General features: G+C 37.5%; 1 protein-coding gene across 3 annotated transcripts in view; it reads left to right on the forward strand.

The window, feature by feature from the left end:
* The first annotated feature begins 818 nt into the window (after positions 1 to 818).
* The window catches only part of GLS (glutaminase), an 83094-nt gene continuing 60252 nt past the window's right edge, over positions 819 to 23660 (forward strand). Inside the window, exons 1-4 of one of the 3 annotated variants that reach the window (XM_053598330.1) lie at positions 819 to 1587; positions 16947 to 17043; positions 17397 to 17518; positions 23320 to 23449. In XM_053598330.1, coding sequence (XP_053454305.1) covers positions 1202 to 1587; positions 16947 to 17043; positions 17397 to 17518; positions 23320 to 23449 — 735 coding nt within the window. In that variant the 5' untranslated portion in view covers positions 819 to 1201. The remainder of the gene's footprint in view (positions 1588 to 16946; positions 17044 to 17396; positions 17519 to 23319; positions 23450 to 23660) is intronic. The other 2 variants (XM_053598329.1, XM_053598328.1) reach the window with 2 other exon arrangements.

A 23660-nucleotide genomic window follows, 5' to 3' on the forward strand; every position in this document is an offset into this window, starting at 1 on the left:
TTGTTCTGGAGTGTACTGTATACGCAGCCTCAGGGAATAACTCAGTTTATCAGATTCTTGGCTCTTTTTCCATAGTCTAACTGGGTAATGTAGTACATGACTGAAATTTTTAAACGCTTCCATTTTAAAACTGTAAAGCAGTTTTAGAACAAATTATCTACAATTTTGCCTTCAAGCTAACTAGCGTTATTTGAAGCACTGTTGCTCAAAAATATTTTTGAAATATCGGTATACATCTTTTAAAAAATAAATTTTAAAAAGGCAAGCTGTCGTATTCCGGATCCCCCCACCACCTCCCCGCGCTTCAAATGGCTTAAATCGCATAGCTGAAAGGATTTCACTAATTTTTTCCAAAACACTTCACATCTGGGTAGTAGCCAACCATGGAAAGTTTCAAGCAAATGCTACATTTGGGAGAGGGATAAAGCTCGTCCCGGATTGCCTTCTCGAGACCGCAGCCCTCGGAGGAGCTGCTACGCGCCTTGACCGGATTACTGGGGTCAGTCCCGAGAGCTCCGACGGCCCGGACCGACGCCAGCTCCAGGCCACCCCGCCGACCTCACAGCTCTCGCCTGCGGGGGCTCTCGTCCAGTCATCTCTGCAACAGCTCGAGACACCAAAGTCCAGAAGGAGTTCACCCAAGTGACGAGACCCCTGAGCCCGTAGTACCCAACAAGGGTAGTCTCGGGGAGGGCGCAGTTTGAGGGAACCCGTTGCTCGGGAACCCGGCCTGGCGCACCAACCTCACATATCCGTCTGACTCCTCTCCCCGCCCCCACTGCTCCCCCGCCCGACTCCTCCCGCACTCAGGGCCCAGAGAAATTTGACTCTTTCAATCACCAATCACAAGAGAGGTCGAAGGTCTGAGCCAATCAGAATGGGCAAAAGGGGGCAGGCCGCTGGCGTCGTCCCGCCCCCGACTGGGTGAGCGAGGAATGTCTTCAGCCCGCCCCTGCACTTCAGCCTCAGAGCTGAGCCCTCCGCGGAGAGACGCAGACTAGTAGAGGGTGTCCTCGGAAACTGCAGTACCACCGACTGCAGGAGCCAGAGTCGGAGCCGAAGCTGAAACCACACCCACGTCACTACCCTTTCTTCTTCTGTCATCTCACCGGCCCGCCACAGACCGCGTTCCCTAAGGAAAGCAGCCGCCCACGCCCAGAGCATCCTCCCCTATCCAGCGGGCGCTGACGGACCCGGCGGCATGATGCGGCTGAGAGACTCGGCGATGCTGCGGAACCTGCTCCTGAGGTCGCCCGCCACCGTCAGCGCGGTTCTGAGACGGGCACAGCCCCTGGTCACCCTGTGCCGGCGTCCCCGGGGTGGGGGCCGACTGACCGCGGGCCCGGCGGCCGCCGCGCGACTCCACCCGTGGTGGGGTGGGGGTGGCCGGCCGGCGGCGCCCCTCGCACGGGGCCTGTCTAGCTCTCCGTCGGAAATCTTACAGGAGCTGGGCAAGGGGGGCACGCAGCCGCAGCCCGGGGCGTCGCCACCCGCTACCCCGCCCGCTCCTGGCTCCAAGGACAGCCCCGGGGAGACTGACGCATTCGCCAACAGCGAAGGCAAAGAGCTGGTGGCCGCAGGCGAAAAGTGAGTGTCTCTGCGAGGCGGAGAAGGCCTCATTCCTCTCGGGCCCGGGGCCCGGGGGTGCCTGGGGTGGGGCGGGATGGAGCCGAGGTTCTAGAAAAGAAAGAAAGAGATGCCGGGCGGCCTGCGCCGTCTGCGCCATGTGATTAGGCCCGGCCCCGCCCGCAGCCTACCCTCCCGCGCCCCTCCGCCAGGCCCCCACTTCCCTTCCCCGCCCCCGGCTCAGGTCGCCCGGGCGGGGCCCCAGGGGGGCCCGAGGGGCTTGTCTAGCCGGTCCCAGGCCTCGGTCGCTGCCTGGCCCGTGCGGTGTACTCCGCTAACCCGCTTGGGCTGCAGAGCCTGGGCGCCCGCGCGCCCGCCCCAGCCCTTCGTGGGTGATGCCACACCAACATCTCTACCGAGTGACATTTAGGAGTCCGGCGTTGAGCAGAACCCATACCTTCCTGACTTATCGGTTTTCCTGGCTCGAGTTTCCACTCTGCTTGCCCTCCCTAGGTCTCTGCTATCATTCCATTGGAAGCCAGATGTGGCAGAGTAATCTTTGTATTTCTGGCGTGGTTCTTGCAGGCGTGCGTAGAGCCATCTGGGGCACCGGAAATAATGCTTCAGAAGTGAGATTATGAGGAATAGGGTCATGTGGCCGAAAAGATGGGGCACGCAGTACAGACCACCTGTTTGCACTGGAGACCAGCTTCGGCCTGTATGGTATCTTCCATGAGATGGACAGATTTTTAAAAATAAAAGTCAAATAGCCAAGATATAATGTGACATAAAACTAACTCAGTGAAAAAAATCTGACTGAAGTAGGTTTTGTGACTTAATTGTGATAGGATGTTGACTCATGTATATAGCACAGTAGTTTAGTCTTCAAACCAAAATTGATTTTTCTTAAACAATAGGTGAAACAGTTCCTTGAATATTTCTGTCTTGTGTAATATAAATGGACACACTTTGTTTTCTCAGTACCCTCCTACTTTTCTGCCTGTGTATGCTAATGCTTTGTGATCAGTTTTGCCTCCCTTTCATTTCTATTTTCAGCTCTAGAGTTCCTTAAGTCAAATTGAAAGTGTGAGTCTTATAATTTCAATCTCAGGCCTGCTTGATGGTTCCTGTAATTGAAATTGGGACCTTCCTAAAACTTTCCAAATTAAAGTTGTTTTCCCAGACTGAAAAGGGTGATGTAAAAAAAAAAAAAAAATCACTTGATGATGGGCAAAATTTGTGATGTTCTGTAAAGATGATTTTGTGCCACAAAGTAGTCTCCTGACCTAGGGCAGATCATTTAATACCTTGACTTAGATGGCTGAAATCCTTTCAAGTTTTAAAAAACTAGACTTGTTAAATTTGTACTTCTCTGATGTTTTAGGGACTGAAATTATGCTTAATCTCATCGGAGGCTCATTTTTACTTTAACATCATTGGTTTACCAGTCAAGTGCCAAGGATTTCAATACTTGTGCCCCGAGTCACAGAATTGCAAAATGAAATTACTGCCAATTAAAAGTTACCCTTAAAAGCTATAGGATGGGAACTGCTTTCTAATAAAACTGTGTCTTCATATTTGTGTCTCTTTAGGAGCTCTAGTGCGCCCCTTCCCCCCTTTCCCTCCTTATCAAATAGGAAATTGAGCTTTTGTTGTTTATTTGTTGGTCATTGGCTTCGGTTTCATTACCCCCAGCCCCCCCCTTTTTTTTTTGAGGAAGAATCTCATTTTATCACCCGCCCTATAGAGTGTGTGGCATCATAGCTCACAGCAACCTCCAACTCTTGGGCTCAAGGGATTCTCTTGCCTCAGCCTCCCAAGTAGCTAGGATTACAGGCACCCCCACAATGCCTGCAAGGCTATTTTTAGAGACAGAGTCTGGCTCTGGCTCAGGTTCAGGCTGGTTTCCTTAGCTCAGGTGATCACCTGCTTTAGCCTCCCAGAGTGCTAGGATTACAGGCGTGAGCCACTGCCCAGCATTCATTGCTTTCTTAGTAAGAAATCATCCTTTAACAATGCTCTCGAGGTTCTAAAGAAAGTATTCTAATTTGGTTAAAGTTTCTGTTTTCTGAATGATTGTGTTTCTAAATGTAGCTTTCCTCCTTTGGCTTTTTCCATTTTGCTTTTATGTGATAAACATGTCTCTCATCCTGGGAAATAAGCTTCCAGTTGATCCTGTTATCCTTTTTAATAAGGGCGCGCGCACACACACACACACACACACACACCCCCTTACCCTTCATACTTTATCCCTCTCAATCAGTTGTCCACTTGGATGCCTGCACGCACTCAGGAGTCTTCCAGATTTTGTACAGTATTATTAAAGGAAGTAGCTACGCAAAAACTAAATGAAGTTAACATTTTGTAAAAGGCTTAGAACAATATTTAACGTGTGAAATGGTGTGTAACTGTTTATTACATAAATGAGAAAAAAATTACTTCTTTATTGGAAAGCCTGTTGAGGACATAGGCCTTTGAATTTCAGACTCAACTATGAGAGATTCTTTTTTATTTTTAGTTTCCAGGGAAAAAGTTTCTTGTGAGAATTGTTATACTTCTGTCTTATGTTAAACTGTGTGATTTGAACTGTTTACCTTTTTGTCCTGCTGGTGAATAAGGTCAGAGTAAATTTAATGCTTAACCAAAGCAATTGCATTAGTTCTCATGGCTAAGATATTTGCTTTTCCTCCTTTCCTTTGGTTCTGACTTTATGTTTACTTGATATTCTGGAAGGAAGTGGAATATAAGCAAGCAATCCACTTATTCTTTTTTTCACAAACTCTTTGAATCAATGTCACCCACTATACTGTCTTTATCACACAACTTCATATGGTTGAGATTAAGAGTCTATGATTAATATCTTTTTTTTTTTTTGTGGTTTTTGGCTGGGGCTGGGTTTGAACCCGCCACCTCTGGCATATGGGACCAGCGCCCTACCTCTTTGAGCCACAGGTGCCGCCCCCCCCTATGATTAATATCTTAATATCATATAGAAAAGTCTAATGATCTTTGCTTGGTTTTTCCTGTAGTGGTCTTCCTTAGTTTTTTTTTTTACCATTCATTTTGTTATTTTGAAAATCATCTCTGCTTTGCTCTCTACATTTTAAAAATTGTTTTCTCTGCTTTTTTGGCTCTTTTTGGATTTCCTCACTGGCTAAATTCTGACGCTGAGGCCTTTGCTCCTTTTCCATTTCTCTACCTCTCAACAGCATATCCCTTTTAGCTTTTAATCTTATATTTGCACCAGTAATGCTTCATTTCCTAATCCAAGCTCTGTTCTCACATTTATCTCTACATGTCTGATGACTTACATTTAAAATCTGTACCCCATGTCCATTGTTTTCTCTGATTTAGTCTATTTTTCATACTACTGTGAGATTAATTTTAGAGTTAATTATTACTGTCCTTCCAGAAACCCAACGTGAACTGGAATGAACATATCAAAGTCATAGACTATGTTATGGCATTCAGGAGTCTCGATTAACCTTTAGGTCAATGTTTGTCCAGTGTGGACATTTGTATCATGCTTATCTCTGTCAAGCATGTCATGCTTAATTTCTGTAAAGCCCACAAATATCTGTCCTATCTTAGTGAAGAGTCACTAGGAAGAGTCAAAGGGATGGGAATGAGAATTGTTAAGTCTTTAATTTGGGCATTTTATTTTTCATTGAAAAGGACCAGAGATAAATATGCTGGGAAGGTATCAGCGCCTGTGTGTTCCTCAAAAGAGATATTTCTTATGAGATGCAATATTGGAAGTATTCCAGGAGGTTGACGTGGGTGGATTGCCCTGAGCTCACAGGTTTGAGACCAGCCTCAGCCAGAGTGAGACCCCTGTCTCTAAAAAATAGCCAGCCGGTTGGGTGTTGTCAAGGGCTCCCGTCCTACTTGGGAGGCTGAGGCAAGAGAATCTCCTGAGTGCACGTGTTGGAGGTTGCTGTGAGCTTTGACACCATGGGGTTTTACTGAGGGTGAGAAAGTGAAACTCTGATTCAAAAAAAAAAGAAAGAAAAAAAAAGACAACAATGAGATCATTTCCCCCCATCAGATTGACAGATACCAAGTCAAGTGATTGAAAAGATGTGGGAAATAGGAACTCTTGCATTGCTGGTAGAGCATAAATTAGTTCAGTAATTTTTTAAATTTTACTTTTTAATTATTTTTAAATTTCCTGCAAATCACTGGCATAGTTCACCTATTTTGAAAGGCAGTTTGGTAGTATCTATTAAATACTACATATCCATTATGTAGTAATTGCATGTTTGTACAGCTACATGAAGTTAGTGGTATTAAATATATATATTTGAATTATGTAAGTAAGCATAATTTAAAATATATTTATATTTAAAAATAAAAAGTAAAAATTATTTCAGCTAGCTTCAGATTGTATGGCTTTATGTTTTGGTAGTTCATAGTCTTAGGGAAAGTGAAGGGTAAAGATAATCATTGCATTGTATACTGTAAGAATTTATTTTCAAAGTAAAATTAAATGCTTAGGCATTTCAGCAAACATTGAATTGGGTTGATTGAATAGTACTGATAATGAAATTGAGTCAGTATTTGGCAGGTAGAGATAATACATTTTGGAATTTTTTTTTTTTGTAGAGACAGAGTCTCATGTACCGCCCTTGGGTAGAGTGCCGTGGCGTCACACGACTCACAGCAACCTCTAACTCTTGGGCTTACGCGATTCTCTTGCCTCAGCCTCCCGGGCAGCTGGGACTACAGCTGCCCGCCACAACGCCTGGCTATTTTTTTTGTTGCAGTTTGGCCGGGGCTGGGTTTGAACCCGCCACCCTCGGTATATGGGGCCGGCGCCCTACTCGCTGAGGCACAGGCGAATTTTAAACCTCTGTTGAAATAGGTGACAAATGATTTTATGACCCTTCGGTATCACATTCGCTTTTAATTTTAAAAGTTAACATATTTACAATTCACTTAAACTAAAATCAAGATTGAAAGTGTGTTTAACTTTTTCTTTGAGCTTTTCAATCAATCCTCAGTTATTTGATCATTTCTTCAATATTAAGATTACCAATAAATTTTAGTTTTGGTTTAGTAGCAAGTGAAAGAGTTCCACTAACTATATAACATTTTTTGTGGCTTTCTATTTATATTAAACCATGCACATATACTGTCTGTTAAGAAATTTATCCATGATCTGTCATTAACAAACTGCATGCCACTATTTTTATTATTTGGATGTTTACTAAAATAGTAAGAATTCAATTCTGAGGTTTAGTCTCCTAGGGTTTTAGCTTCTTGTTCCCAGACTTCACTGCTTTACTGAGAGGTGTGCCTACCTCAAAATCAGCTAATTCAAGAAATGACTACCAAATAGAATCTGTCCTTTTTTATAAGGCGTTATTTAACCAAAAAAAGGAAGGGAAGGAGGGGTACTGTCTAATGACTACCAAATAGAATCTGCCCTTTTTTATAAGGTGTTATGTAACCAAAAAAAGGAAGGGAAGGAGGGGTACTGTCTTATTCTGAAAAAGGTAAATGCCACCTTGAAAAGATATTTGCTGAAGATATTTGTGGGTTTCTTCAAGTTTTAAAAATTTGTTTGAAAGAAATTAGCATAAGGCAATACTCTTCTTGTGATATTTGAAGTGTTAAAAAATTATATAGACTGTAGAAATGGAAAGTCTAATTGTAGAATTTGCATTCTTTAAGGAGCTCAGTCATATTTAAATCACTTATAAGCCAAGGAGTGTTGCTTGTCTGTGCCGTTTCACCAGTGCTAGGGAGAAGAAAGCTGAGTGGACAGATGTATTTACAGCCTAATAGTTACTAATAGTTGATATCTCTAAATGAGGAACATACCTTTCAGGTAGAGACACTGTTACTACAATTTTACCCTGGAATCTCCTCAGGTATAAAATTTACTTGGTTGTGAAACACAGTGCATATGACTGCGCGTGGTGCTTTTCTGAATGCCTACAAAGCAGTCGAGCAAAGTAAGTGTTAGTAGGTTTTGGCTTCTTTTTGAAAGTATCCTTTGCTTGGTATGTAACATTCATTATTGCTTCTGATTTCTAAAATATTCATAGTAAAAGCACTACTTCAAAGCATAGAACTTTTGGGCCTTTGCCTTTGCTTTGTTGCTGTAGAGGGGTGCATTCACTGTCTGTGGCCAACAAATCTTGCTCTGTAAGCCTACACCTTGCTCTTAAATCTTTCTCAGTAAACTTTGCTTCATGCTTGTCTTAGAAAAATAGAATTTTTGATGTTGCATAACAAATAAGATGTCAATGCCTTTCAGGATTTAGAAATATATTTTTGTCTATTAATTTCTGGTACGAGCTTCTAAAGATGGTTTTAAAATTGTCATCTTGATATTTTGAGTGCCACAGATATTTCACCAGATTTTTGGTGGGAGTACTGCCTTTCTGAAGAGCAATTTTTAAGCTGCATGAAGAACTTATTCATACCTGTTTAGGAATTTAGGTTAATAAACTGAAGTGCAGAAAGTTTTATTCCCTAATGTTTTGGTACAGTGTTATGCATATTAGGGAAGATGGGGAAAACTTGTGTTAAGCATTGGTGGGATGGTAAGTAAAATATGGTACTTCCGTATGGAAGTCTCTTCTTTAGTCATTTAAAATGTATTCTGATACTTGTAAGAGATATGAGAAAATGTAATGTTAGGCCAAAAGTTAGAATACAACAGTTTTCTATGTAGTATGATCTCTGGTGTTCTTAAGCTTTTAAAAAACAACTCAGAAAAAGTAACAGGAAATAAGCCAAAATGACATTAGAAGTTGTAGTTTATGTGAATAGGTATGTTTTTCCTATCTCCTTATAATTACTTTTAAGATTTCCATCTTGAGTGTGAAAATTTGAAAACAGTGGAAAATATATAATTTCTAAAATCAGAAGAACCATATATGTTAAATTTTGAACTTGTAATTCTCTGCCGCCTAGTCTACCCCTAATATCCTGTTTATTGTTGTATAAGAATAGTAAGCACCATTATACTGAAAAAAATTATGAAAAAAGATCATGAGTTAGAATAAAGATCATTGTTTATTATCCTCAAACATTTAAAATTTTAATCTATTCTTGGTGTAAGTCTCCTTAGAAATGGTACATATTTCTCTGCCTTATTAAAAATTGTAATGAAGAGAGTTTAACATTTCTTGTTCAACTTAATGTTTGTTATAAGAAAGCACTACTCTACTGTTCTGTTAGAAGAAAATGAGGTTCTAAGACAAGTGCTGGCAAACTTTCTCTCTGAAAGGCCGCATAGTAAATATTTTTGGCTTTTGGAGCTTTCTGGTCTCTGTTAAAAACTGCTTAGCTAAGGTGTGGTAGCAAAACAGCCATATACAATAGGTAAATGAATTGAGGGTGGCTTCTTTATTTACAAAAAAGGATTGCCCCTCCTGTAGTCTCTCTAACCCTTCACTAAAACATCATGATTTGGAAGCAGTTCTTTCATTCCCTGATTAGCTCCTCTTAGGTTCTGCTTTGAATGAATTTATTTTTTTGTGAATTTTTGTATCTTATATCAGTTGGTATATCTTGTTCTGCCCTTCACATCTCCACTTTAGCAGTCCTCCCTTTCTCTCACTTTTCTGTACCTAATTCTCCTTAGCTTTTCTTAAAAAAAAAAAAAATTGTAAAATATGCATAACATAAAAGTTACCACTTTAACCATCTTTGAGTGTACAATTCAGCATTAAGTACTTCTCTTAATTTTTTTGTTATGACCCCAGGTGAATAAACTTATGTGTAAAAGTAAAAGTTCATAGGTCTTGGGTAAGTAAAGTTTATGACTTCACTTTAGGGTAGAGATTTAGGAGAACATGTATTTTTAGCAACTGAAAAACTGAGAAATAGAATTGGAAGTGACTTTAAAGAACACCTAATTCTACCTCATTTACATATTTTATAAGCTGCCCACAGATACTAAATGACCTAACCAAGTTTATATATGGACTTGTTCTCTATTTTTTTCATTTTTATCAGCAGATTAAGAAATACTGAGTTACTTTTTTAGATTCAGAATTGGAAGAGACCTTACAAACCCATCTCTCTAGCTGCTATTTTTTTCTCTCCTGTTATACTCTCTGTAGGTTGTTATTTATCTCTATTTAAATACGTATTTGACAAAGAAAGTAGCCCATTCCATTTTCAGAGATGATTGGTTTTTCTTTATGTGTACCTTTAATTAACTTTTGCCCATAATTATTCTGAACAAGTCCTCTATAGTGGTATCAAAGTAATTGTAGTGACAGAATTCACATGGTATATGTATTTTTCGAACTAGAATGATGTATTAAAAGCTTTTAGCTGAAAGAATGAATGTATTATTGGAAAGACTAATAGAGCTGGACATTGTGGACTTGATCTGTCCATGTTCTAGTCTTCCCATCTGAGACAGGCAGACTACTTCTTGGGTAAAAATTAAAAAGTGGTACACATACAGACAAGTCACCATTGGCTGATAAGGACAGCCTGACTGCTTTCTCATGTAAAGCTGTCTTGTGTGCTTTTTACTTTGGTTTGCTCTTGAATAATTTACAGCATCTGTATTTTAATATGTTAATCTCAGCCTTACTTTGATAGGATGCAGTCTTAACAAGGAAGCAATTTAGTCATCCAACATAAGTAATTCTACTAGCATTTTGATTAGAAATTCTTCAGTAAGTAAAGAGCCTCATTTTTCATTAGTCTTAATGAACGCTAGGCGTTTCTTCTAAAGTGGAGTGCTAACAACTGGGTACAGTTGGTGTGGCAGAGCAGGAACAGTCTGGGACTAGAAACAAAGAAGTAGCTTTATAGGACTAATTCTGGGCCAGTCACTAAGAAATTGTGTGACACTGGACATGTTGCTTGACTTTGAGACTCTGATTTTTGACTTTGATGTTCTGTAAATTGAGGGCAATTAACTCACCTTAATTTCCCTCATAGGCTTTTACGATAAGACAATAGAAAGTAAAAGTCCTTTTTTAAACAATAAAGGCTTAAAAGATGCAAGTTTTATTTTTAAATTCTACCAGTATTTAGCCTTAGAAGAAAATCACTTGGATGATAACTAGAATTTGTCACTTTGTCAGATTTATCTTTATTCTCAATTGAAGGTGTCTGTCTTTCAATAAAACTTTATTTACAAAAAGGAATTGCCCCTCCTGTAGTCTGTCTAACACTAATGGTGTGAAATGGCCAGCTACCATCAATTCAACTTTCAGCTAAACAGGTTTAATCTACTAATTTGCTGCTGCTGTTGGATATTTGCTATTAGTCAGAGGACTCTAAATTCAAAATGATAAACTGATTTAAAAATAACTTTAAATATCTTCTTTTAAGGATCATTATTCTTAAATGAAGATATAATGTGGGGCAGCGCCTGTGGCTCAGTGGATAGGGTGCTGGCCCCATATACTGAAGGTTGCAGGTTCCAACCCAGCCCTGAGGGTGGCGGGGTTCAAACCTGGCCCCGGCCAAACTGCAACAAGAAAATAGCCGGGCGTTGTGGCAGGCGTCTGTAGTCCCAGCTACTTGGGAGGCTGAGGCAAGAGAATCGCTTACGCCCAGGAGTTGGAGGTTGCTGTGATGCCATAGCACTCTACCAAGGGGCAATAAAGTGAGACTCTGTCTCTACCAAAAAAAAAAAAAAAAAAGATATAATGTGAAAAGATAAACAAATTCTTTTGTATTCTATTAGTAGGTCTCATTTTTTTTTAAATCTTAATTGGAAAAAAAAAACAAAAACCATGTTTTTTATTATCTCATATGTTTACCATACCATACTACGTGGTTTTTTTTTTTTTTTTTGAGAGACAGAGTCTCATTTTATTGCCTTCGGTAGAGTGCAATGGCCTCACAGCTCACAGCAACCTACAGCTCTTGGGCTTAGGCGATTCTCTTGCCTCAGCCTCCCGAGTAGCTGGGACTATAGGCACCTGCCACAACGCCCAGCTATTTTTTGTTGCAGTCTGGCTGGGGCAGAGTTCAAACCCCCCATCCTCTGTGTATGGGGCTGGCACCCTACCCACTGAGCCACAGGTGCTGCCCCATACTACATGTTTTTAAGAGTTTTGCAAGGTCGCAAAAAAAAAAAACAAAATTGGGAAAGATACCACCTACCCTTAAAGGGTTTATGGTTAGGAGAGGTCAGATGATATGAGATAAAAACAAAATAAAACAATACAGTTGGCTTTCAGTTTTTTACCTTCTGTTTGTTTTGTAGTTCTTAGTAAAGATTTGCTTTTAATTTTCTTCCTTTCGTAACAAAATGTTTTATTTATAAGATTTTGAACTGATAAAGTTGAGTTTGCAGTACTGCTACCAGTTATAAATGAGAAACTTTCTTGATTGCCTTCACCTATCAAGGCATAATTAAATGCTTCATTGGTACTTCCTAGTACTTTCATTACACTTCTACCATACCATGTGTCACATTGCTATAGTCTGTTTTTTTTTTTTTTATGTTTAATCTGGGATGGCTTTATTTTATTTTATTAAATCATAGCTTTGTACATTAATGCGATCATGGGGCACCATACACTGGTTTTATAGACCGTTTGACACATTTTCATCACACTGGTTAACATAGCCTTCCTGGCATTTTCTTAGTTATTGTGTTAAGACATATTGCTATAGTCTTATCCTTCCTTCTTGACTGTAGCCTTACTTTGTTCATTTTTATCCCTAAGGCTTGCCACATAACCTGTACGAGAAAAGTACAAAACATAGTGATGCCAGCAAGTGAATGCTAAAAAGTGTAGAGAATCTAGTTGGGCAAAATCCTGTGAAACAATGAGAGTGATCATTGATAAATTAAAAGTTTAGGAAGAGAAAGGTTATAAACAAAAGGCATGATAGGTTAAAAAAAATAAAGGTGAGGGTGACGTCTGTGGCTCAAAGGAGTAAGGTGCTGGCCCCATATTCCGGAGGTGGTGAGTTCAAACCCAGCCCCAGCCAAAAACTGCAAAAAAATAATAATAAATAAATAAAGGTGAGAGAGCAGAATTTATAGGTCAATGATTAGTTACATTGGTAAATTATAAGGGTTAAGAATAGACAGTGTAAAGCTAATTTATAGAGACCTGAACACTAGACAGAAGACTATGAAATGGCCCTTTTATATGGGAAAACTGACTGTTCAGTAGAGTAAGCAAAGGCAGTGTCTCTTTTCATGTTGCATGAGTTGGTCCTGAATTTAAACCTCCTTTGTTTTTTCTGAGGGTAATCACATTTATTGGATGATTTTCTCAACCCTGAAAATTAGATATTTATAATAAAATAGCTTATAGGTAGAAACAGACACTGTAATTCATACATCCTATGCTTTAGCTGTTTGCTGTTCTTTGTAAACACCCAGTGTATGCTTACTTTCAACCTTTTGATCTGTTTGCCAGAAATCCCTTTGTGAAGTTTCTCTTCCAGCTTCTACCCGTTTTCAAGTTTAGCTGAAATTCTACCTCTTCTAAAAAATCTTTACTACCTTTTAGCCCTCAGTAAAGTATTTTCCAATGATTGGATCCTCCCAAGTAGCTGGGACTACAAGTATCCGCTGCAACATCTGGCTATTTTTTTTTTTTTTTTTTTTGTAGAGACAGAGTCTCACTTTATGGCCCTTGGTAGAGTGCCGTGGCCTCACACAGCTCACAGCAACTTCCAACTCCTGGGCTTAAGCGATTCTCTTGCCTCAGCCTCTCGAGTAGCTGGGACTACAGGCGCCCGCCACAACGCCCGGCTATTTTTTGGTTGCAGTTTGGCCGGGGCCGGGTTTGAACCCGCCACCCTCGGGGCCGGCGCCTCACCAACTGAGCCACAGGCGCCGCCCCACATCTGGCTATTTTTAGAGATGGGGTCTTGCTCTTGCTCAGGCTGGTCCCAAATTCCTGAGCTCAGGCAATTCACCCTCCTCAGCCTCCCAGAGTGCTAGGATTACAGGTGTGAGCCACCACGCCCTGCAGTTTTTAGCTTTTGAATTTTAATAGCAAAGTACATTATTATTTATTGTGAAGCAATACTGTAAGGACATACTAATTTGGGGAGAGAAAAGGGGTGTTATGGCTTGAAAGATCTTTGGTTTAATTTCTACCTTTTTCATGGTTTGGGGAGAATATTTGTATACGTTTGTTTACAAGACTGTTCTGAAGGTAACTTATTCTCAGATTAGAGTTTGAGCTTTGAACTGCTGAGATAGGTAGAAGGTTCTTTTTATCAATTTTTGACATTTTATTTTGTGAGCTTATTTTTTAGGGGTGGCTTAAATTTTCAAAATTAGTTCCTTGTTTAAAAGCAAGTAAATATTTACCGTCTTTGCTAGCTATGGCAATAACATGGTCATTTTAACTTTTTTTGCACTGTGTACCATAAGCTAAAGAAGTGTATATTTTATGCTATTTACATAGCTTTTAGACAAAGCAAATACCATTTACTGCTGTGATAAATACATAGAAAGCTTATTCTGCAATTTTTTAGAGTGATAAACTACTACCATCTCCGACAAACCATTTTCTGTAAATAATTGGTATGTTATTATCCACTGATATATATATATTTTTTGACAGCTGGTTCAATTTTTCTTTAAATATTAGGTCATCAGTATTGTTGAACTCTGTTTAATGTTATCAGGGTAAGACCTAGAAAACTTGTTTGTACTTTATAAAGGTAATAACAAGTTAGTAAGTTAGTGAGCCAGTGTATGAAGGGCACACTTAATAACTTCGACTCAATCTGTACTAAAAACAAAGTATATAACAAGATACATGTACCCCTTAATATTCTTAAATAAAAAAGAGAGCCAGTATAGTGTAATGGTAGTTTAGATTCAGAGAAACGGGGGTCTAAATTCATCTTGCCATGGTGCAGCCTTGTGAAGTCTCTTAACCTCTCTAAGCCTCTGTTTCCTCATTTGTGAATTGGGGATGGAATTACTTATTTTTTTCAACAAACAATAAATTTATTGAGCTTCTCCTGTGTATCAGAAATCATACTATGTTTTGAAAAATGATTGTGAGATCATTAGATTAATTAGAATGCATGTAAAACAGCACAGAATCTAGAATATGTGATCAATAAATTTTAGTTATTACTAAGATATCCTAAATATATTTTTAAAAGTTCTCTAAAACTTTTAGGGAATAATTCCAGGATTTTTTATTAAAGTTTTAAATAATCCTATGTGTGAGTTTTTTTTTAAATATTGGTGTTACATTCATGTATTTTAAGATTGACTTTAAGAACTAAAAATTAATTTAACAGTTTTGAAAACATACAAATGTTATGCCAATGTAATTTTATATGTGTGTATGAAATTGTATATATGTACATACTTTCTGGACCAACTCTATATATTGTCTTTTAAGATAGAAATATATGGACCACTAATAGTAGTTTGGGAGGCAATTATATTAGGAAATAATTAAAATATATGTGGTCTTACTACAGGATGGAACTATTATATAATCTTTGGGTAATCCTGGGACTATTTAGATATCTAGAAAAGCTGTTTTTAACAGTATAAAGACCACAATTTTAAACAGACTTAGGCTGTTTTTTTTTTTACGAAAATAATGTATAATATATAGTTTTCCTACGAAAGTTGCTTTATGCCTATGACTAGTCCAGGATTGACTATGTTAAGTTCTAAATTGAATTTGGGAAAATGCTTATTCCCTTCTTTGTCTCTTATATTCTGTCTTTCTTTCTTGAGAGGACAAGTAAGTCCTCTCCTGAATATTTTATATATACACATATACATGTATGTATGTATATGTTTCTCTCTGCCATTTTAATAAATAGCAATAGTTTGGGAAGGGAATTGGTCTGCCTTAGATTTACAATCATTTTAATGTCACTGCAATATGCAAGTCACCGACGTGCAAAATAATGAAATGTGTTATTTTCACTTATGGATCCCCCCCCAAAAGAAGATACTTAATAGGTTCATTATACTTTGTTTACTTGAAAGCTTTTCAGTGAATAGGAACAAATTGTTTTCTTGTTTAAAAGTTTGGTTAATGACAGCATCTTAGTGTTAATTAAAATTTTAATTTTCTTATGGTAAAATTTTTGTTTTCGTGATCTTCATGACTTGGGGAATTTGATCTGTACGGTCTTCCCTTGGTCCCTGTGGAGGGATTATCTGTGGAGGGATTAGTTCCAGGATCCTATGCCTTACATAAAATGGCATAGTATTTGCCTATACATTACACATATCATCCTGTATAATTTAAATCATCTCTAGATTATTTACGATATCTAATACAATGTAAGTGCTATATAATTAGCTGTTATTTTGTCTTTTTTGTATTATTTTATATTATTATATTTTAATTTTTGTTTTTTTCCTCCAGATATTTTGATCTGCCATGGGTTGAATCTGATGATTCAAAGAACTGACTAGTATATGTAAACTTAGGGCATTTTAGAAATAATAATACAGCTGCCATAGTTGACTACTGAACTCTCTGCCAGGCAGTGTTCTAAAGATATTGAATGTATTGAGTCATCTGATCCTCACAACAACCCTGTGAGGTAGGCACTATTACCCTGTTTCTCAAATGAGGAAACAGGATCACAGAAAGGTTAATTAATGTACCTGAGGTTACTCAGTTAGTATTACAGCCAGCATTCAAGAACTTGTGCATTTGATCTTAACTGCTGTCTAATAGTTAATTTTTGTCTCTCCCAGATTTTTACAATAAGATTAACTACTGGAATAATATATAAATATATACCGTACTAATAAAACAAAAAACACCAAACAAAATGTTGACTCTTATTTGAACATTTGCTGAGCTCTATAATCAGTATTGAGTGGTTGTACTGGATTGTCTAGGAAGGCATCACTGTAACAGATGACTGCATCAGCACTAGAGTTGGTAATCAGGATTTCTTTTTTTTTTTGTAGAGACAGAGTCTCACTTTATGGCCCTCGGTAGAGTGCCATGGCATCACACAGCTCACAGCAACCTCCAACTCCTGGGCTTAAGCGATTCTCTTGCCTCAGCCTCCCAAGTAGCTGGGACTACAGGCGCCCGCCTCAATGCCCAGCTATTTTTTTTGGTTGCAGTTCAGCCGGGGCTGGGTTTGAACCCGCCACCCTCGGTATATGGGGCCGGGTTTGAACCCGCCACCCTCAGTATATGGGGCCGGCGCCTTACCGACTGAGCCACAGGAGCCGCCTGGTAATCAGGATTTCAAAACCTGCAATTGAAAAAACCAGCTATGTATTAATGCATTTATTTATAGTTGTTTTTCAGTGTGATTCGTAGAGGTACTGATAATGATTTTGGCAAATCAGCATTTATGTGATTGGTCTTGATGAATGTATCAGCTCATCTGTAGTCTTGGACTTAGTAAAATCCATTAGAATGTTCACAAGGATTAATTTTGTATTCTTTCTACTCTTTTAGTAAAATAAAACAGGGTCTGTTACCTAGCTTGGAAGATTTGCTGTTCTATACAATTGCAGAAGGACAAGAGAAGATACCTGTTCATAAATTTATTACAGTAAGTTTTTGTATTTTCCTATTTTAACTTTAAAGAATCAGTAATAATTAAATCAATATGCAATATTATTGAAATACAGTCTTAAATGTCATCTGACATCTAGATTCTAACTGACACTGTTTCTCTTACTATGTTTTCAAATTTTTATCATGCTCATTTCAAGGTAATCAGTGAAAGACAAAGAAAGAAACAATGAGAAATTTGTCCAGAAAGTGGGTAATAGTGACACTAAGATGCCATATACATGTTCTTGGGTAGAAATTTTTATATACAAGGATAAAAACTTGTAGTTGGAATAAGCATACACATTATTTGTACTGTATATTTACAAACTCTTATTTTTTTAAAAACAGGCACTCAAATCTACAGGATTGCGAACGTCTGATCCCAGGTTGAAAGAGTGTATGGATATGTTAAGATTAACTCTTCAAACAACATCAGATGGTGTCATGCTAGACAAAGATCTTTTTAAAAAGTAAAAATTTCTGCCAAACCTTTAATGGTGATTTGCTATGCTATATGGTGATTTTGCTTTAAAAAAAAAATTGCATCTTTGAAGGCCAGTGCTTTCTATGTAACTGAAAAAAATGGATTTATAAACATCATTTGTTGGAAGAACTTGGTGCACATTAATGTTTTATAATACACCAGGCTAAGAGTATATGCTTTCTTTAAATCTGTTCTAAGGAAATCCAGCATTCAATTTATCGTACCTGTAGATAGCATTCAGTTTAAGTAGGGCATACCCTTTTTCCTTTCATTGCTTATATTGATCCCCAATTTATCTGCATGTCTTGCGGGATTTCTCAGCATAGTCTCTAGTTCTTCCACAAGTTGACTTAGATGACATCCTAAAATGGCAGGGCTTTAGAAAGCCCTATGTTCCTCAGATTTACATATCTGCATTATCTGCTTCTCCTCTCCTTAGACATTTATTTTCATTTTCCTTAGGCTATTTATTTTCGTTTTCCTCAAAACAGAACCAAAGACAACTTTGGAAATTAAAGCCTTGATTTGGTTGAATGAGAATATTTATTTTTGTATTATATTTGCATATCTGTTTAGTATTTATCTTCATTAATATGTTCCTACTAATTTGATTACTTAAAGATTTAATGGACGTCATGTTTGTAATGAATCCCAAAGAGTCAAATAGTACTTTAAGCTAATAACATTTAAGTGGAAACTGGTATAAAACTGTACACACTACTGTAAGAAATTGGCTTTTTATATAGATCATAGACTTAGGCTGAGGTGAATCCAAGGAATTTCTGCATTTGCTATCAAAGTTTATTAGTTTGTAGCATGTATTTACTCTTATTTTCTTTTTCTTTTGGGGATTGAATGATTTGTTCTAGATATCTCTGGGGAATATACTGGGGTATTAAGTCATCTAAAGGTATAAGTATTTAACTGAGGTTCTCTGAAGTTTCCTGGCATGCTGAGAAGCACTGCTAACAGTTTTTGATTCTTACCTTTTCTCCAGGAGCTGCTTGGTTCTGTTAACTAAGCTGGCAGAGGTTTAGATTTTAGGTCCATGTTGCAATTTTGAGTCTCCAGAATCTGCTTTTTTCGTTGGGAAAAAAAATCATTTCTAGACTTATTTTTGTCTTTGCAATAGGATTATTTTATTATTAGTGTTCATGAACTCTGTGCAAGGTATTCTGATTATGGTGCTTTCTGGGGGAGTTATTGAGGTGAATCTCTGAATGAAGTTGTCAGAGAAATGGTAGGTAGATCTGTTGATAATCAGTAGGAAAACTGCTTTGGAATTTTAAGTGTAAACAGTACTTTACACATTTTTAATGCTTCTAAAAATGTTTGTGTTATGTAAACATGTTGTATTTAAATATAAAATTAAAAGCAATTTAAATACTCTGACTATGAAACCAGGGAACCACAATTTAAAATTTCCTACCTGCAATTATCTCAAGAGACAGTAATTACCATTGTTTTAAACACTAATCTGATTAAAAACTGTGATTGTAATACAAGCAGTTTCCAATTTTGACAAAAGCTTATGGTCTATATGAGTAGATAGTGGAAAAGTACAAGTATATGGGCATAATGATATATCTTTTTATTGTAGAATGAGGTGATTCAGAACCTCCAACCATTAACCTTTTCAGGTCACCTGGAAAGGTAATTGATTGCTCCAAAGATGTTCTTTGTCTGTTTTCAAATATAAAAAGTTATCTAGCTAGCATTGCCAGAAATAAACTATCTCACCTCCATACAGCTGGGAGGAGATGTTAAAACATGGAATTCATTTTCCTAGAGAAATAATTCATAAAGGTTTAGTTGAAGCAATGTGTTGATATTTTACCTAAAATACATTGTGGTTAATGTATTTAGCCTTTGTTGGTAATCTGAGAAACAACTATTATGTATGACTTTTTTTTTTTTACATGGGAAAATGAGTTCTAAGCATATTTTTTGGAGTATGATCTACTCAAAAGTTGGAGACTGCCTGTACACATCTAGATAGAAAAATTTTATTGAAAACTAATCCTTTATCTATTCATGATTTTTTTTTTTTATGTTATAGGTATTAGAGCTATTTTTATGTGTGGGTGTCATAATTTTGGGGTCTTTTTGTTTTCGAAGAAAGTGAATGATAGTCTTTACATTTATATGTTTGATTTTCAAAAAATTTTCATATTTTATTAATGAAAACTTACATGAGTAATAATATTTTGTAAAATTATATTTTACAGTTTTTAATCACAAACATTTAAGGAAATCAAGCAATTATTCCCAGTTTACAGATAAGAAAACTGAACAAAGCACAGAGAAAGATAAAACTTAGTGACAAGTATAAGCACCTCCTACTCAGAGTTCATTTTATGTGACTTCAAATTTCCTAGTTAGACTCATGTCATCTATATCCAAATAACTCCCAAGGAAAACCTTATTATTTGTCACAGTATGAAGTTAGACACTCTTCTGAGAAGTAAGATTGGCTTTGTCAGCCATGTTAAGTCTGGGAAGGCTCTTGTCATAGCTTTATCACCACCTTCTGCTAGGGCAGCAGTTCTCAACCTGTGGGTCGCGACCCACAAGAACTGTATTAAAGGCTCGTGGCACTAGGAAGGTTAAGAACCACTGTGCTAGGGCAAAAGAACTTCAGAGTTTCTCATACTGCACAATTTTGTTAATTATAAATCCTTTTCAAAGTGCTGATTAATTTTAAATAGTTAAATACTTAGTAGTAGGTTAATAATTTAAATGTGTTTGGCAGTTCTTACATTTTCTCATTTGTAACTTCTATAAAAATGAGATAATAGATTTGATTTGTTACAGATAATACTGATTTAAGATTAGGAATTCTGGCTGGGTACAGTGGCTCACGCCTGTAATCCCAGCACTCTGGGAGGCCAAGGTAGGTGGATTACTTGAGCTCAGGACTTTGAGACCAGCCTGAGTAAGAACACGATCCCCAGCTCTACTAAAAATAGAAAAGACTAGTCTGGTGTTGTGAGCAAGTACCTGTAGTCCCAGCTACTTGGGAGGTTGAGGCAAGAGGAACATTTGAGCCTAAGAGTTTGAGGTTGCTGTGAGCTCTGACACCAGGGTACTCTACCCAGGGCTACAGAGTGAGACTCTGTCAAAAATAAAAAAAAGAGATTAGGAATTCTAATTTTTTTCCCCTGAGAAAGGTGTTCTTTGGTATATATCGGTAGCAATTTCTGATACTTGCAGGTTGGATTTTAAAAGCTATTTGAACCATTTTAAGTATTTTTAAAAAATGTTAGTTTTTTTTAGATTAACATTGAAATGATCAGAAAACTATTGAAGTTTATTGAAATAAATATTGTAACACTGGGATGTCGATTAACACTATAATTGTAGGTTAATAATGGAAATTAGGCCTATAATTTTTTTAATGTTATAATGGGGGATGTTTATCACTAAAATAATAGCTCTTAGGATTTTCTTTTAAGCCTAATTTAAAATTAGGTTTAATTTTATACTGAACAAGCTAATATGTATTATTCTGAATTTTTATATAGTTAAAATGTGAAACTTGGATGTTTAATTTGCTGTATCATCTAGAGCAACTTGAATTAAAATACTGAGGTTTAAAATTTTCTCATTTATCACAGATTTAAGCAAGAAATACTATTTACTTTTTTATTTCTCCATTTATGATGGTGCATGTTACTCAGCCTCTTAAGAGTCTTATTTTCTTTCTTTTTTTTTTTTTTTTTTTTGTAGAGACAGAGTCTCACTTTATGGCCCTCGGTAGAGTGCCATGGCCTCACACAGCTCACAGCAACCTCCAACTCCTGGGCTTAAGCGATTCTCTTGCCTCAGCCTCCCAAGTAGCTGGGACTACAGGCACCCGCCACAACGCCCGGCTATTTTTTGGTTGCAGTTTGGCCGGGGCCGGGTTTGAACCCGTCACCCTCGGTATATGGGGCCGGTGCCTTCCCGACTGAGCCACAGGCGCCGCCCAAGAGTCTCATTTTCTTATCTGTAAAAGTGGGGACATCATTCTCAAAGTGTTATTTTGAGGATTATTCAGGATAACTAGTATTTGAAACTTAGTTTTTTTTAAAAAAAAAAGCCAATGTCTCCCCCACTCCCCACCTCTTTCCCAAAGAAGCTGCTAATACAGCATTACCTCACTTGTAAGGATCCAGTAACAGCAGTAACTTCCCATAGTAGTGGTATAACTTTAATACTTCAGCTATGAACGTTTGATTTTTTTGTTTGTCAGAGCTTTTCCTTAAAGCTTGCTATAATCGGTATTAGGGCTTGACCCTCAAGTTTAGTGAATCTTCCTTTGTCAATTAAATATTCTTTTACTGAGTTACTGAGACTATCTTAAGCATAGAGTATATAGTTGACTATAATTGTCTAAAATCCTTTTTTGGGTACCTATTAGTATACAGTAATTAAGTCCTTTTTATTTTTATTTATTTATTTAGAGACAAGGTCTTGCTGTGTTGCCTGGGCTAGAGTGCTTTGGTGTCCTCATAGCTCATTGCAGCCTCAAACTTTTGGATTCAAGTGTGCCTCTTGCCTCAGTCTCCCAAGAAGCTGGAACTTCAGGCATGTACCACCACACCCAGCTAATTTTTGAATTTTTTGTAGAGATGGAGTTTTGTTTTTGCCTAGGCTAATCTTGAAATCATAGCCTTGAGCAATCCTTCCACCTTGGCCACCCAAAGTGTTAGGATTACAGGTGTGAGCCACCATGCCCAGCTTAAGTCCTTTTTAGAACAAAGCAGAATACCGTTCCACATCATTAGATTTCATGCCCTCCACTTGGTTTACTTTGTCTTTTTAAAAATAACTAATAGTTGGCTTGGCTCCTGTAGCACAGTGGTTACAGCACTGGCCACATGCACCTGGGCCAGCTAAACAACAATGACAGCTGCAACAACAAAAAAATAGGTGGGTGTTGTGGCAGGGTCCTGTAGTCCCAGCTACTTTGGAGGCTGAGGCAAGAGAATCGCTTAAGCCTGAGTTTGAGGTTGCTGCGAGCTGTGACGCAGCGGCACTCTACTAAGGGTGACATGGTGAGACTCCTGTCTTAAAAAAGAAAAGAATAGCTGATAGTAGAGGGTTTTTATTCCATGGTATGTTACATCTCTTACATTAACTAGAAAGAGGTAATTTAACATTTTTGTTGACTTCAAACAATATAAAATTACTACTTTATGAAATTTTATTTGAAATTATATGTTACTTTTTATAAGCATTTTAACAAACATTTCATTTAATAGATAAATTTGTCTTACTAATTTTTTACCCTAGAAAGGCATATTTTTCAAAATATAATTTAGGAAAAAATATGTTAACATGTAAGATGTTCAGTTTTCTTGTGAAATACCACATAATAATTCTACAGGAACTAAGAGGTGTATTTCTAAGGTTACTTCATGAAAAAAAAAAAAAAACACTAGGTATCAAAAGTCTGGTTGTTGTTAAACACATGTCATGTTTACCATTCAGGATAGAATAAGAAACTTTTTAAATATGGTCTTAATACTTAAACCTGATGGAATATTTTGTTGTTTTAATCTGTGACACAGTTTTTAGGCAGATTTAATTTATTTTTGTAACGTGTTCGATAGCAAGTACATGAAAGACAGCTGGAAGTAAAGAAATGTAGTAGGAATATAATTCATAGAATTCAGTTGTATAAAATGATAAGTTTCTGTCTTGTTTAAATAGTTGGTTAATATTCTCTTAATTAGTACTGTTACTACCAAGCACTAATATTTGAAAGGCAAATCTATTAATTTCTTTTCTCACATTTCACAGATGCGTTCAAAGCAACATTGTTTTGTTGACACAAGCCTTTAGAAGAAAGTTTGTCATTCCTGACTTTATGTCTTTTACCTCACACATCGATGAGTTATATGAAAGTGCTAAAAAGCAGTCTGGAGGAAAGGTAATATTTTTGATGTGAATATTTTCCTAGGCCAGTCATTTAATAAATTCAGCATAAGTTGAGGTCTAAAGAGTAAAATTATGTAGTTTCTTCTTACGTTTTGCTAAAGAAAACACTTCAACTTTGCTTAAGCAATTTAAGTTAAATGAAGCCTCTGGATTTAGTGCTTTTAAAATATTTTAAATATTTAACTTTAATTGTTGCTGTGGCT

The sequence above is a fragment of the Nycticebus coucang genome, chromosome 7, assembly GCF_027406575.1.
Source record: "Nycticebus coucang isolate mNycCou1 chromosome 7, mNycCou1.pri, whole genome shotgun sequence".
NCBI lineage: Eukaryota > Metazoa > Chordata > Mammalia > Primates > Lorisidae > Nycticebus > Nycticebus coucang.